Source organism: Meles meles, chromosome 8, assembly GCF_922984935.1.
Source record: "Meles meles chromosome 8, mMelMel3.1 paternal haplotype, whole genome shotgun sequence".
Lineage (NCBI taxonomy): Eukaryota > Metazoa > Chordata > Mammalia > Carnivora > Mustelidae > Meles > Meles meles.
In genome coordinates, this window is record NC_060073.1 from 116,377,614 (window position 1) to 116,393,447 (window position 15,834).

General features: G+C 40.4%; 1 protein-coding gene across 11 annotated transcripts in view; it reads right to left on the reverse strand.

The window, feature by feature from the left end:
* Positions 1-15,834, reverse strand: part of GRIA4 (glutamate ionotropic receptor AMPA type subunit 4) — a 391,556-nt gene that overhangs the window by 17,894 nt on the left and 357,828 nt on the right. For 2 of the 11 annotated variants that reach the window (XM_046014160.1, XM_046014161.1), the window contains exon 15: positions 10,754-10,792. The exons of the other annotated variants lie outside the window; for them this stretch is intronic. In XM_046014160.1, coding sequence (XP_045870116.1) covers positions 10,771-10,792 — 22 coding nt within the window. In that variant the 3' untranslated portion in view covers positions 10,754-10,770. The remainder of the gene's footprint in view (positions 1-10,753; positions 10,793-15,834) is intronic. 11 annotated transcript variants of the gene reach the window in all.

Genomic DNA, 15,834 nt, shown 5'->3' on the forward strand with positions numbered 1-15,834 from the left:
AACTGCCCAAGGTTTTTTATTCCTGAAATTTCCTTCCACTGAGCTTGAGATAATGAAAATCCATACTGCATCGTGCTAACTTCCAGGACCCATTCTTGTTAATGAGACTCTTGTTAAGACCACATACAACAAAAGCTCTAGAACGGGAACTAAGACCTGAACTTCTACTTATTGATATTGGGTAAAGTCATCTAGTGCGGAGGTTTTCTTGTTAAAAGCATCTTAATTTGGGTGAAGATATCCATCTCTTCCACCCTTTCATAAATAATTTATCATTCATTTCTGTATGTTTAGATATGCTTTTATTCTTTACTCATTATATTTACTCCTGGACCGTATCACTTGTAATTTTTTCTGATGGTGAAGTTTTAAAATGTACATCTGGGGACCCCTGGGTGGCTCAGTTGGTTGGGCGCCTGCCTTCAGCTCCGGTTGTGATCCTGGAGTCCCAGGATTGAGTCCCGCATCGGGCTCCCTGCTCAGCGGGGAGTCTGTTTCTCCCTCTGATCCTCCCTCCTCTCACGCTCTCTCTCTTTCGTGCTCTCTCTCTCAAATGAAAATCTTTAAAAAAAATATACATCTGACAAAGTATTTGTCATTTTTGAAGTTTATAATAGGAACATTTTTAAAGTTTAAGTTTAATCAATGTTTTTATGATTCTCTGGATTTAAGAATATTATAGAAAGGACTGATACACCAGCCCTAGCCTTAGTTAACATCTGCACACGGGGTATTTAGGGCATATGTAGTTTGTAGAACAAATAACTTGCAATATTGTATTTAGTCTGATTAAAAAAACCTCAATTCCGTTTTACTTAATAGGATCAATATTTCATTGCTGGCAGTGATGGTGCAGTATATTTGAACCTACAGAGTGATTTTTGCTACTGCTTTATTATCATTATGGGGAAGGATCTATTAGTTATATGCACATGAGAAAGTCTCATCACTTTTAGGCCTGTGCTCTTTTTTTTTTTTTTTTATTAGAGATTTTATTTATTTATTTGACAGAGAGAGATCACAAGTAGACAGAGAGGCAGGCAGAGAGAGAGAGAGAGGGAAGCAGGCTCCCTGCTGAGCAGAGAGCCCGATGCGGGGCTCGATCCCAGGACCCTGAGATCATGACCCAAGCGGAAGGCAGCGGCTTAACCCACTGAACCACCCAGGCGCCCCAGGCCTGTGCTCTCTTAACAGGAATGCTCTCTCCATACTAAACGAACACACTCTCTCTATATATATATACATGTGGATATAGATACTGTATATGAAGATTTTATTTCTAAGTAATCAAACTTATGACCCTGAGATCAAGAGTGGAGTTCTACTGACTGAGTCAGCCAGGTGCCCCTAAACTCTGTAAAATTTAAATATCATGGGGTTCAAGTGTCCAGAATATTTACCTGAATGATGCCAGCAATTTTTTTTTTCATAGTCTCCAATTAATCTTAGTCTATTTTTTAAAAACTTAAAAACTGTAAATCCACAAGACATTGTGTCAACAGGTAAGAAAATCCCTTTAAAATCCACAAAGGATGTTAGTAGATGATTTATGTAGAAGATCATGCAAATCATATAAAAAACATTAGTCTTGGCTTGCAATTAAATTACTGTGAATTAAAATGATGCCAGTTCAATTCTCTGCCACTGGTGTTAGGAAAGACAAAAGTAAAGATAACATGCGAAACAGTCAAGGACTAAATAAGATGGGTGTCCTCCTCCACCGGTGACGGAATTAAGAACGAAAAAAGAAGTTAGATGACTGCACAACAAAAGCTTAAACACAGTTCTTGTTCTTGGAAATTACTGATAATGTTGATAACTAGGTTAATTGGCTAAATATTACTGGTAAATAATAATTCTCCTTTGAGGAACCAAGTCTAATAAAGTTAATCAATGATGTTGATGGGAGTAATAGAATGAACCTCACAGTATGTTTCTGTAGCAAATATGGCAGGCAATTTATGTGCCCACTGGAAGAGGAGAAGGAAATAGATGTGGGGAGACCCAGCAGTGGTTCTCAAGCTTGATTTGAGTAGAGAGTTACTATTACAAATACAGATGCCCAGGCCTAACACTGCTGGTTCAGGTCCCTCTGAATCAGGGACACTGTGTCTACATTTTTACAAAGCTCCCCCAGTTGATGGTATTAATAAGCACCCCTAATTCATATGGCTGAAGGTTTTACGACCATTCAGTTTTTAATGACCAGTAAAAATGATTACAGTGTAATGTTAAGTGAAAAAAAGAAATAATTTGTATATTCACTTAATTTTAATTTAAGAATAAAAATATATATTTAGAGACAGAGACATTAATGGGAAAATATTGAGGAAAAAAATCCAACGAAGAGCTGTCTCTGGACGTAGGAAGTAGGATTAGTTTGGATTACATTTTCCTTTCTATGCTTCCCCACCCGTCCAAAATTTTCTACAATAAGTGATACTTCAATAATAAGTAAATACAAACAAAAAAGCCTTCTCAATTATTTTCTAATTTTATATATTTTTTTCTAATTTTATATTATTTTATAAAATATTATGCCTAAAAGATCTGTTTTAATGCAAATCAACATTTTATTTTGGATCCAAAAAAAAAAAAAAAAGAAAAGAAATGAAGAGGTAGAATTTAGGAATTGCTCTTAAGGATGTCAGTAAAGCATTTATTGGTCCTGATGATGTGGTTGGCTTTGGTCCACCTAGTTTTGTGTCTCTAGTCACAGGCTGGAGGACACAGGATGATGTACTGGGCTTCTGCAAAGGTTCTGCCTTATTTGAAGGGAACAGGTCAGGCAGAGAAGTATGAGTAATGCATCAATTAGTAGGCCTCCCCCATCAGACAGGATCTGCAGGAGGTTAATAGAACTCTCAGAGGCCTGGAGAGAAGACTCGCTGTTTCACACATATTTACATAGACAAGGTGAGCTTTCCCCCGGAATTAAATGAATGTGATGGTGGTAGACTTCAGTTCTGCTAAGTAGGCCATTAAAAATATGTGTATGTGTGTGTTTGTGTGTGTGTGTATGCATATACATGTATATACCTCTGTTTTTAGGAAAAGAATTTTCAGGACTGGGAACTACATTTTTCCCTGGAACAAGCAATAGAGACCCTAAGAAAAAAGTCCTTTTCATTTCTGAAGGAATTAGGAAAAAAATGCAATTAAAAAAGTCTTTCATCACACCACATCTTTACTGAATCCCTTGTTTGCATTTAAACTAAAATTCTAGGGGCGCCTGGGTGGCTCAGTTGGTTAATCCACTCAGGTCAGGATCCCAGGGGCTTGGGATGGAGCCCAGCCTGCTTCTCCGTCTCCCACTCCCCCTGCTTGTGTTCCCTCTCTTGCTGTGTCTCTCTCTGCCAAATAAGTAAAATCTTAAAAAACAAAACAAACAAAAAATCCGTAAAATTCCAGATTGGAAAACTCATTTGATTTAGACTTTGTGATGCAGGAGATAAGAACATGTAGAAAAATTTCTAGGACCACTGTAGTAAGAAAATAGTAATTTCATGAGAAATGAGTAATTTTTCACAGACACTGCACAGACTGCTGGTTCTCTTACTAAATGATGGTGGCGATCGTCACTGCTGTCATGAGGGTTGCATACAGGAAAGTTTACCCCAGTAGAGCAAGAGGGGATGGTGAAGGGAGGAGCACAGGACATATGGGGTTTTACTTTTGCAGTTTAATTAATGATATTCCCCCCAAGTAAAGGTGTTTGGAGGAAATCAGCCACGAAACTGAGAAATGACAACAAGCCCAGAATTTTGTATAAAGTCTATGAATAACTCACTGAGAAAGAACTAGTTTATCAGGCAAGAAAATATAATAAGCAAATACAAATCAGTAGGCTGTCCACTGATAAGGTGAGGATCTGACTTTAAGGGAAGGATCCCTGTCCACCGTTCTACCCTTGCCCGGCTGTGCGCGGCCCGGAAGAGTTACTGGTTGTCAGCATTATAAATGCTCCACTAAGTTTTCCATTTAACTTGCAGCTGAGCTCTTAGTTTTCTTCCCAAATTATCCCTTCCAATAAACAAGCACATGGCTGTTCTTTGCTTCATTGGATTTGTGCACTTCTTTCCAAAGACAGGATTTGGGCTAAATTGCTCTGCATATATATGCAACTGTTTTTAGGAAAGGTACTAAGTTTTAATTCCAGTTGGTTTACACAGTGACAGGTAAGATTTGCATGAAAATGGCACTATCAACCAATAACTTGATATCAAAATTAGGAGAGAAAATTTTTTTCAGTGGACAGACAGTTCAGACCGAACATATAATGAGCCTCTGAAAACTGCTTTGATAAAGAGGTTTTATAAAGCTTTTTTTAATAAAGCTTTTATAAAACAAAGATAAAGTCTTTGTTTTAGATTTTGGACGGCATATATGCAATTAATTTAGTGTACAAAGTCCTTTGCGTTTCATACTCCAAGTGAGTCAAAGACAACTAAATAAATTGCGTACATACTGGGTTAGATTCCAGAAATGGTTTCTAAAGTGTGTGTTTTCTGCAGATTTTATTTACTTATTTGAGAGAGAAAGAGAGAGCATGAGCATGAGCAGAGGGAGAAGGAGAAGCAGACTCCCCGCTGAGCAGGGAGCCCAATGTGGGGCTCCATCTCAGGGTCCTGGGATCAAGACCTGAGCCAAAGCAGATGCTTAGCTGACTGAGCCCCCCAGGTGCCCCTAAAGTCTGTGTTCCTTGGAATTTGCATGACTAATTGCTATTTGAGGCCTAAGTCTGAAGAATGTGATTCTTTGAAGAAACTTTGTGATTTTTGTGAGGATGTCTGCTGGTAATTTAGAGCACTAGCTAAAAACTGTGATGAATGAAAAATTAATTTCATTTTTAGTGTTAAACTTTTTTTTAAATGTAATCCTTACAAACATTTCATGCAGTTTAGTTTCATGATTTTGTCAATTTTAGGTCACAGAGTAGAATTTTCTATCCTCTTTTGGGTCGGGGACCTCTTTTAGAAGCTTGTGAAGGCTATGGAGAGACTGGCGTAATGATTTTTGGGGATTCACAAAACCTGGAAAGGGAATCGTGAAGCGGATTAAAAAAATCTCTCTTCCAGATTGTAGAACACTTACTTTAAAGTTATTTAATGACTACTTCCAAGTAAGAGAAGGGACATAAAAATATCTCTGTGACCCATGGTTGCTCCAGAATTTTAACAGAGCGGAGGTTTTGAGACTAAGGAACTTGCAAGCTATGAGCCTCAATTTGGGATCATTCTGCAAACACATCATGGGCAGGGCTTCTTGATTTTTAAAAACATTTTTTAAGTAGGTTCCGCACCCAGCATGCAGCCCAGGCAGGATTTGAACTCACAACCCTGAGATCAAGAGTCAGACACAACCTAATGCGCCACCCAGGTGCCCCCAGGCGCAGGGCTTCTTAAAGGACTGTATGTGACACTGATAACAGTTAAAAATAAAAACTGCCCAAAGATACTTTTGGTAACCCTTACATAATATTGGGAAACTATCAATTATTCATATTAAATTCTATCAATTTTATTTGACTTGTGCTGGCCTTGGGGTGCTGTTCGAGATACGAGCTCCAGTCCCCACGCAAGCCACCCTGTTTTTCTGATCAGTTTCTGTTTTGGAATCATACAACAGGGAGCATGTTTCAAGATGGGACTGTTGTGAAGTGCTTGCAGTTCTCTGTGAATCTCCCTTGCTCGGCGATTGTTTACTGAAGTACACAGTTCCAGAAATGGAGGTGGTGGCAGTCACCGGTTACTGCGTGTGGGCTGTCCAGCAGCGCAGGGTTTTCAGTTTTGCTGGATGCCCTCTGCTCTGTCCCTGACCTGGGATTCCTTCTTCTCTTAGACCTCTTCCTTATTCTCTTTATAGGATTTCCAGAATGCTCAACAACCAAGTTCCCTGTTTCCTTCCTTGGCTGACTGTTAAAAACTTCCATCAGCTGCCTTAAAGAACTAGAATCCTAGCATTTCTGAGTCAGGATGGGGGTTGGAGGGGAGTCAAACCTCCTCATTGGTCACTGGGGTTACAGCAAGTCAGGTGCGTAGCTCACCAAGACCCAGTGGGGGCGGTGGTCAGCAGCCTCCTGGTCCAATGCTCTCTCTCAGAGTCAAACTTTGCTTTCTGTGGGTCCCCTCGCCTGTGTAGCTGAACTCCGCGTTCCTCCCTACTCTCGTTCTCCAAGGAGGATTTTCTCCCCGCCATCCCATTCATCAGGCTTGCTGGGGGCGATCTCTCAATAAGCTTTGACTGATACATTCCCAGCAAGTTCGGTCCCCTCTGGCTAAATACTTGAGCTGAGATAAGAATTCCCAGGCCTATAGTCTTATCAGCTGAAACTGACACTTCTTAAATATCCAAGAAGAACAGTAGATAACGTTCCTTAAAAAGCCGTACCATAAAAAGCTGTACCAATAAACTTTATATTGATTTGATTTTGATTAGATCGTGATCCTTGTTCTTCCTAAGGATGGAATAAGATGGGTCTATTTTGATACATAGTAGGTTCCTAATGACTTAAGATCTGATCTTTTAGGACAGGTAACGAGGGATCCTAAACATGTCATCATAAAGAAGCTTCAGTATAATGGATCAGAAAACGTTCACAGAAGTAGAAAAGTAAACACAAATAACAACAAAGCCCAATCACAGAAACTCAATCTCATCTTCAAATTTTCATTCCCACTCCTTTCCTACAGCTAAGTAGCCAACAAGAACTTTTTTTTTCTGAAAAGGTGTCTCTCAAATTTATATGTTCATTTCTATTATACAGGGGACACTGAGTCAAAGCCTTTATCTCCCGAGACAGATCCGCAGACTCTCCGCATCTGTTCTCAGCTACCCAGAGTCAGAAGACTCATGACTGTCTGCACGCTTACACCGCTCTATTGAAAACCTTCGGGGCCAAGATCAACTTTGTTCTAATTTTCCTGACATTCAAAGCTTCCTAACAATTCAGCTTATAGGTATCCCTTTAAAGTATGACTCCATTATATTTGATTGAGCCAGGCTCTGTCCCAAGTTCTCACATTCCCACCAAGTCCTTACTGAATCCACATGGCTGGTAAATGCCAAAGGCAGGACTGGAACCCGAGTCCTTCTACCACAGAAGCCCAGCCTCTTAACCACCCTAATTCCCCAAACAGACCTTCTCTGCCTTCTCCAGGCTAGATTCCTTAGAGTTCCAAAGACATTTTATTCACAATCCATGCCAATCTCATAACAGAACCTTCACCAGAAATTTTCTCCCCCTCCTACCCCCTGCCCTTAGCGTTTCTAAAGTTCTTACCATTTTCCAGTAATCACTCATGGACTTATTCATTCAACTTATATTTATCAACTAGTACATCTGAACCTTTTTTAGGAGGTCTCTCCCAGATTCTCTAGACTCCACTGATCTCCTCCGTTAAGTATCTGTTGTCTGGAGCGCTCCATTTACCTGGAGTCCTACATGTCATCACAGTGTTGCCATCTCCGAACGTCTTTCCCGGTGGGCCACAGTGACTATGTTTCACGGTATTTTACACCTTGCTCGGTCCCAAGGCAGGGCGAGAACTACAGGAGCCACGCAGTGACTACAGGGAGGGCTGATCTTTCCATGATTAACTTAAGGTGCTACTTTTTAAGCAGCCTATTAAAATGAAAGAATCCAGAGCTGAGTCATCATAGGGGGTCCTTTGACCATGCCATCTAAGGGATTTTGGGAACACCCGGTATGGAGAGGGTTTTAAAGCAGAACAAAATAAAACAAAATGCTCCCAAACTGTCTATTAAATGACGGCAAGAGGGACAGGATGAGTTACTGACACTAGCTGTTTTTATGAATAATGGCCAACAATTTTGTCTGTCGTATAAACAAATACCTAAGATGGTATTTCAGTGACATTATAGATGGTTAAAATAAAGGGATTACCAGCTCATTTTATGTATCCAGGCAAGGAAAGTACTAATTGATAAAATCAGATGCAAGCTTGTAAGTATCAGGTGAAATTAGGTACTTAAAACTAAATCCCAGATAATGGTATTCTTATTTTTGTTCTAACCTATTTATGAGTACCAAATAAAACATGTCACTTTTACTGAATTCTCCTATTACTAAATTCACGACTGAGAACAGTATAACTCAGTCCATCAGAGAAATTAACAACTGCATTTGTCATCAACAGATGTTAAATACCAACGCTGTGTGGTTTAACCTGATTAAGACTTATTTTGTGTATTTAAATATGCACTTGTTGACTATGTCTAATAAATGTCTACAAGTATTTCAAATTTCCCTACAAACTCTTTTTCTAATTTTATTTTATTTTTTCAGTGTTCCGAGATCCACTGTTTATGCAGCACACCCAGTGCTCCACGCAATCCGCGCCCTCCCTGATGCCCACCAGCAGACTCCCGACAAACTCTTAAAAAATTGAAGTTTCAATTTCTCTTTCATTCAGGTGCCTGATTCCTTTGCGGCGGCCTAGGACTTGGATAGAACGTAAAATGTCTTTAATCGCTCTCGTTTCGTCCATGCTAACTTTTGGCTTGGGTTTTGGCGACGTGGGAGAAGAGCATATACAAAGAGGGATACAAACGGGTCTAGAAGAAGGGATGTGAAGCTACTGGGAACCTGAAGAAGCCATGTGAACCCGTTAATGAGGAGGGCAAGCGGCTCTTGCTATTCTTCAAAAATAACCAAACCCTAAGAATTCTAAGTCCGTGTATCTTTACAGCTTTTCAGTTTATGCCCTTCAAAGGGAAACACAAAGCTGCTTATCTCTGAAGGCAGCAGGGCTCACAACCATATTTCAAAACAGAAATATAGTCCCTCACTTATTTTTATTAAAAAAACCCAGAACTGTGAATTCTGAAAATGGTTTCCCCAGCATTTGCTTCAAGTGGTAGTAATGCGAGAACAGAGCACACAGCCCTTCAGTCACTTGCTCCTGGTCAGGAGTACCTGAGTATTCCTTAAGCTACCAGCCTGGGCACTTGCATTCATTGGTTTTCAGACATAATAAACCAAATGCAACCAATATGGGATCAGTACTTTTCACTTTACAGAGCAATGGCACAAAGCAAAAAGCCGAAAATGGTGTTTCATCTCAAGCTCAGGTTACCTAACAGAACCAAGTCACTGCAGAACGACCCCTAGTTCTTTCCCTGCACGAGACCACCAGGAACTGTTTTCTGAAATTCAGACTGCACAACAGATCTGCCTGACGGACTAACGTCGGTGTAGACACGGTTCACTAAACACCACCGGAATGCTTTCCCTTCTGTGTGTGACTGCTCAGGCGATCCACACATCTGCCATCTTAAAATTCAGGAGTGAATTGCGTGTCTCCAACACATTCTGTGTGTTTCACTAAGGGAGTCAGGGAGTGAGGACACAAAAATTAGGTTCTGACTTCTGACAACAAAATGCATGACCTGCTAAAAGGCCGGTACTTGGTGACCACTGGCAATAGCATTAGCTACAAAGTAGGATATGCTGGCATTGAAATCAAGTTCCCATCTCATGCGCGTCCTCTCACGGCCGTTCCTAATCAGATGGCTACTGTGGCTCCCGCTCCTAGGACAACAGTCTCCAACAAAAACGGATCTGTTTGAAGAGATTTTCTTTCCTTAAAAAACCTTGAAAATCCAACCTGAAGGTGATTCTAAACAGGCTTGTAACAAAACGCCCAGAACTGTCTCTGAAAGAGGGTGAAGATTTACTGGCAACAAATCACCTGAATTCTTCTTCTTTCTGAACATTTCCCCTGCTTCCTAGGATCCCCTTTTCTTCAGCCTCAAGTAGCTCAGTTGTTTGAGCCGCAAGCTTCCCTAAAATCTACTTGAATCACAACACCTGGCCTCTTTGGAGGGCAAGGATGACAGAAGGATTGCCGCAGAGGGTCTGGACGCTGTCCCTTCGTGCTCCCCGGCCCCTGCTGGGTTCCACCTTTCTTCCAATAGCTCAAATTCTGGATGCTTTTTGATTTGCTCACTTGTTTTTTGCCTCGAAGGGCCAGTGCGACACAAAGTACCAAAAGGATGGAAAACTGATGACTTCCAGGGACAATGACACAGAAGGTGAGCAGTAACAGTGGAAACCACTTGGGAGGGATGCCCGGGAAGGCGCTCTCAGCACGGAGAAACACTGCTCAGCACAGCGTCCGCTCCCCCTCCTCGTTTTCCTCCCCAGGTTTCATATGGCACCTTAAACATCTCATCAAGTCTATACTGCGGCCCACCCAGAGTCTGGCCTGTGCATATTCCAAATTTCGTATCCTTTACATTTGATCAGCTGCTTCTATTAATATAAAATTTTTAAATAAAAAAAATTTCTTAAGAATAATAAATTTTCTACAGAAACACTTTGGATTTTTAATTTTAATATTTTTGTAACCCCATCACCCATCACGGTTTGGTTATCAGTTACCATCCGTATTCTACAGAGAGAAATAAACGGCTGACGGCAATTCCTTCAGGCCTGTGCAAGAGACTGCTCCATGATGGGAGACTGTCACTGACCGTTAATGATGACAGAGAACTTTAGACGCATTAGCACGTAACTGACAGGACTTGTGTGATGGTGTTCACTACTTCCTGCTCTAACATTTTTAAGGGGATGTTCAAGTAACTATGACACACAGGTGGCAAGCTGCTTTCCTAAGGCGTGGGTTAAAAAATAAAATTTATAAAGAAAAAGGGATTGAAAAATAGGTGGGGGAGGGGTTTCCTTCAAACAGATGGAACCCATTCTTTTGAAAGAAAACTCCCCTCTTACCTTGGTCCTGAAGCTCGTTAGTTCTCCTCTGTCCTCCTCCTAGGGGAGAAATACCCAAAGTTAAACAATAATAGAACATGGTCTTGTATTAAAGTCAAGTTCAGTTCTGGCCAACCCTTTCCTCAGGTCTCACAAGACACTACCAACTGTCTGATATCCTGGGGCATTCATTGAAATGAGCTTCAAATTCATTTTGAGGATTAAGCCAAAGGGGAATGAACATCCGCTGTGTAAGAGGGACAAAAGTCTGCTCTTATCAGTCTGTTGTGTCAGGGCTTGGATGAACTGAAGCCTGGCATAGAGCAGAGCACATTGGGTGGGTGAATCAGGGGGAGCGTGGGGTGAGGCGGACCTGAGCTCCTTAAAGAGACAGAGGCATGCTGTGTGCCCTCAACCCATTTCCCTGAGGTTCCTGGTGTTTTTGAGGGTAAACGGATGGTGCTACAAGCCGACATTGTGTGGAGGGCAGTAGTAAATTTGGTATTAACAAGAATTATTGCAAACATGTAAAAAACAAAAACAAAAACAAAAACCCAACCAAACCCTAAGGGTCATAAAAGGGGAGGGTTAGGAAAGTTGGGGAGAGGGGATAGTATCAGAAACTAAGTACTTGCTTTATTTGATCAAAACAGGGAATCACAGGTAGGACAGAGAGGTTTTCTCCCGTAATGTACCTCTAGCTAAGTAGGGCTTCTGGGATCTCTGGAGAGAAAGAAGGCAGCACATGAAAGGGGCGTGGATTTGGGGACGGGAGAATGATGGGCTCCTCCTCCTCCTGAGCTTCAGGGGCCACATCTGTCTAGGTGAAGACAGGAGCACCAGCACCAAGGATTTGTGGGGGCAAATACGTTCATATACATGCGCTTGGTGGGTAGCAGTTGTTGAATTTGTTTCGTTTTTCATTTACATGGCATCTGATACAATCTTTTCTTGTTTGCACAACGTCTGTTTTTGAGACTCCCGTCTAGTTAACCGAGCTTAGAGTCCATTCCTAGTCACCCTTTGGCATAATTTCAGTGACTGGCTCCCATAAAGAATGATCAAATACCAGACAATTGATTGAGTTCCATGAGACATGAAGGGAAGTGGAGACCGAGAATGAGCCTGAACCCATACAAGATCATGTGCTATTGTTATTTAACTTTGGGTAATTTATTAAAATTCTTGATCAAGTAAAATGACATCAGGTGAGAAAATGGATGTACTTTGGAACCTTGGGTTGTCACCATATATTCCAGAGGCGTTGAAATGAAGGATGGGGTAATCATTACTCTGATGGCCGTTATGAAAATGTGCAGGGAAAAACCACTGTATGGAAGGTTCTACACTATCCGTCTGTCACCATCACCCTCTGGGCTTTGATCCCCTTGAAGCTACATGATGCAGACACGGCAGAGTAAAGGTTCTCCAATGACAAATACACGTGTTTGTCCTCTTGTTCTTACTTGGGAACCTTAACTTTGTTCATTATCTTGAAGGAGTATTTAAAAAATGTCCATTTTGACAAACCAGCCTTTTAGCCACTGAACTCCATAAATTCAGAATACATATACATATATATATATATATATATATATATACACACAGAAATAGGGAATTTCCTTTTTTTCCTATAATAATACACTTGGAAATTGTGAAGCTGTGTTATAAACAGAGAAAAAAAATATATATATATTTTAAATAAAACACCTACTTCATCCATGGAAGTCACCTAAACGACAGGAGGTCATTTTGAAGGAGGTATCTTTATATTCTGAAATGATGGGAAAGTCTATGAATAAGAGCTGTGGGGACATGGCATGGCCTGGATGAAATTCCAGTGGCGTGCAGTCCAGATGCTTCAGAGCATAAATGGGTTGCTATCTGCGATAAGGGCAAAAATGGAAAAATAAATGAAGTAGCAACTGATGTTGCTGATGTTATCAGGGGCCCTTAAAAATTATGCTCTCAAGTATTTTATATTGAAATGCCATGGGATACCGTATTACATGGATCAGTTTTTATCATTATCTAGATAGGGAAGCATACATGCTGTTCTAAAAAAATAAATAAACAAAAGCAAGTCCTTCCATGGGCACATGCCTCACTTTTGCTGCTTTACTCCCCCTTTTACAACCCAGCGGATTTTGTCGGATTTGTACCTTGCCGAAAATCTGACGTCAGTATATAATTTTAAATGTCTGTACAGGGAGGAAAACAAGACCTGCGTCTATCTCTAGCTCTGTGGCTCTTAAAGAGAAGTGCTTTCCTTAAATATCTTTCTATTTCACAGTGTAGACAGAATGTGATAAAAAGTAGCTATTTACTGAAGATGTGACTTATTTAATTCCAAAACCAGATGAGCTTGTACTGAGGTTCTAGGGATGAATTTCTCCCCAGTCTTATTGTCAGCAACTTCAAAGAGGTGTAAGGGAATTCTCTGGTTGCTTTGCTAAAGATAGTGCAGGACGTGACACAGATTCTTAGACTCTCAAAGTGGGAAACTCTTCTGTTTCCACTCAAGCAACTCTGATGTTGGGGATCTTGGCCAATTTCCTCCCACTTTTGGACCAGTTTTAATTGTTGTAAAATTTTTATGTTGACCTGAAATCTATTCCTGTGTAATTTCTTCAACTTGGCCCGAATTATTTAGTTTTTTTTTTTCTAATATAAACAGTTTCTTGAGCTCTATGGGGGTACTCTCAATACACTTTGAAACGCAACATGGGAGAATCACAGAAACTGTTGAGTAAGTTTTGAAATTAAATTTTATCTATGTTAAAAAGTTCTCTTTTGTTCTTTCCCCATAAGAGCACTGGAGAAGTCAGAAGGTTTCTGTTCCAGTTTCAGCTGTGGCACTGTGGGCAAGTCACTTAATGTCGCCAAATGACAGACTCTTCCTCTTAACAGAATGACATCATAAGAGGGTGAAAAGGAGCAAGTAAAAAGAAACATGTAGGGGTGGTTAAAAAGCTCTCAGGCCTGTCACTATTATTGTCTCACTTAAGAAATATACTGCTCAGTAATTTTTAGAGTTCTATCATCAAGTCAAACTTAAACATCACCTCTTAAAACTGAACAGATTAGGGGCACCTGGGTGGCTCAGTGGGTTAAAGCCTCTGCCTTCAGCTCAGGTCTGATCCCAGGGTCCTGGGATCGAGCCCCACGTTGGGCTCTCTGCTCAGCGGGAAGCCTGCTTCTCCCTCTCTCTCTCTGCCTGCTTCTCTGCCTACTTGTGATCTCTGTCTGTCAGGTAAATTAAAAAAAAAAAAAAAAGTGAACAGATTAAAAAGAACATCAATTAGATCGTAAATGAACTGGTTCTTTGCCTTCTACGATGTTAACATTGCTGTATCATTTAATAGAAAGCAACTTTTTCTGTTAGCCTTTGCTTTTTACTCTGGGAGACCACCTGAGGTGAGCTCTTCTTGGACCCTGTTGACGTCTAGTTCCCTCCACCTGGCCTCGAGTAGAAGCCAAAGGTTATGGTACCGACTTAAGGGTCTGGATCCTTGGTTTCATCCTAACTTTTCTATTTCTTTGGCCTATTTAAAAAAAAAAATTTCCTTTCCATAGGAAAGGCACCAACAGCTTAGAGCAGCTATTTTCACTGATAGATGCTTTTATGATTTTTTGTTGTTGTTGTTGTTTTAGTTGAAAATACCTGAAAAGACAGAAGAATAGGGGGCTGAGTATCTGAGAAGAGCTTCCCTCAGTTACTAATGGGATTCTGGCCTGTTGCCATTTTGAAAAAGGATGTTCAGAAGGTGCGTATCTGTCAGCCCCAAAGAGGACGGAAACACTGTAAGAGCAGAGGTCTTGTACGTAGATGTCCACAGAGTTCACGCCGTCTTCTCTCTGTGGTGAGAGGTCCCACATACTCCTCTTTTCTTTCAAAGTTGAGAGCTGTTCATGTCACATTTGGTTAACTGACTCCACTTGAATTCTTATTGTGGCTAACTTGCTAAGATTGAATGCTTAGAGAAGAAAGGCTGAATAATAACGCTGTAAAAAATTATCTGTGTGTCAGTTTCTTTCCTGAGCACCCTGGGGGGGTGGAAAGGTAAGCTAAATAAAGACGACTTTATTTCAACATGATGTGACAGGACCTCGCATGGTCAGTGGTATTTAAAATGACAGATTTCTCCCACGTCTTGGAATTATAAACTTGGAAAGGCAGAACTGACGCTAGGATTATTTTTATGCCTTTGTCTATGCTGTTGAGTCATGTGTTACTAAGGGAGCATAAGGAAATGGTCTCATAAAGTTTGTATGAAGTGTATTGGTGAGCCCTAACAATGGCTTTTCAGGTTTCCAGAGAGTATGGAATCTATCCTTTTAAAATAAACTACTTTCAATTGTGACATAGACTTTTCTGGTATCAAGGAGGATAAACAAAGTATTTCTAACTTCTGTTAGTATGATTATCAGTCATAAGACATTCTTATAATTAATATAAGGCTGTTTCTGAGAGGGCCTGGGGCTGGGGATTTTGTATTTCGGTGCTGCGAGGATGTAAGGGATATGGTATTTGTGGCAAAGTTATCTCAAATTCTGTTATTTCATTCTGAAAACAAGTGTTATTGGACTGAATTGGGGGTGGGGGACCAAACATTAAAATAAATGAACTACTGTTTCTCATTCTTAGCTAAATTAAAACAACAGAATTCTAAACCAGAGTCTTCACTATTTCCAGCTCTTTCCAAATATCTGCCAAGCTATTTTATCTTCTCTTCCTTAAGTATGAATCATAAACCCAGCCCAATCTTGGCTGATATTATCTTTAGAGCCAAAAGGAAGACAATAAATGTCTCAAGTTGTGGTTGGCTGGTTTCCCATATGCTCTGCTGAAATAGTTTCATTTTTATGGAAAACCATTATTTACTTATGATGCACTAAGTAGAAGTTTATCATTAGGATAAAACTGCATTAAAACAGTATTGCATAGACTTCTACATTTAGGAGAATATGACATCGCCACAGTAAAGTGAGCTACATACTTAGTTTATTACAGGTATTTTGGAGTTTCATGGTAAATTTGATTACCATGCTCCCTCCAAAGTCCTGTGCACATATGCATGTCTGAAATACTCTTTACACGT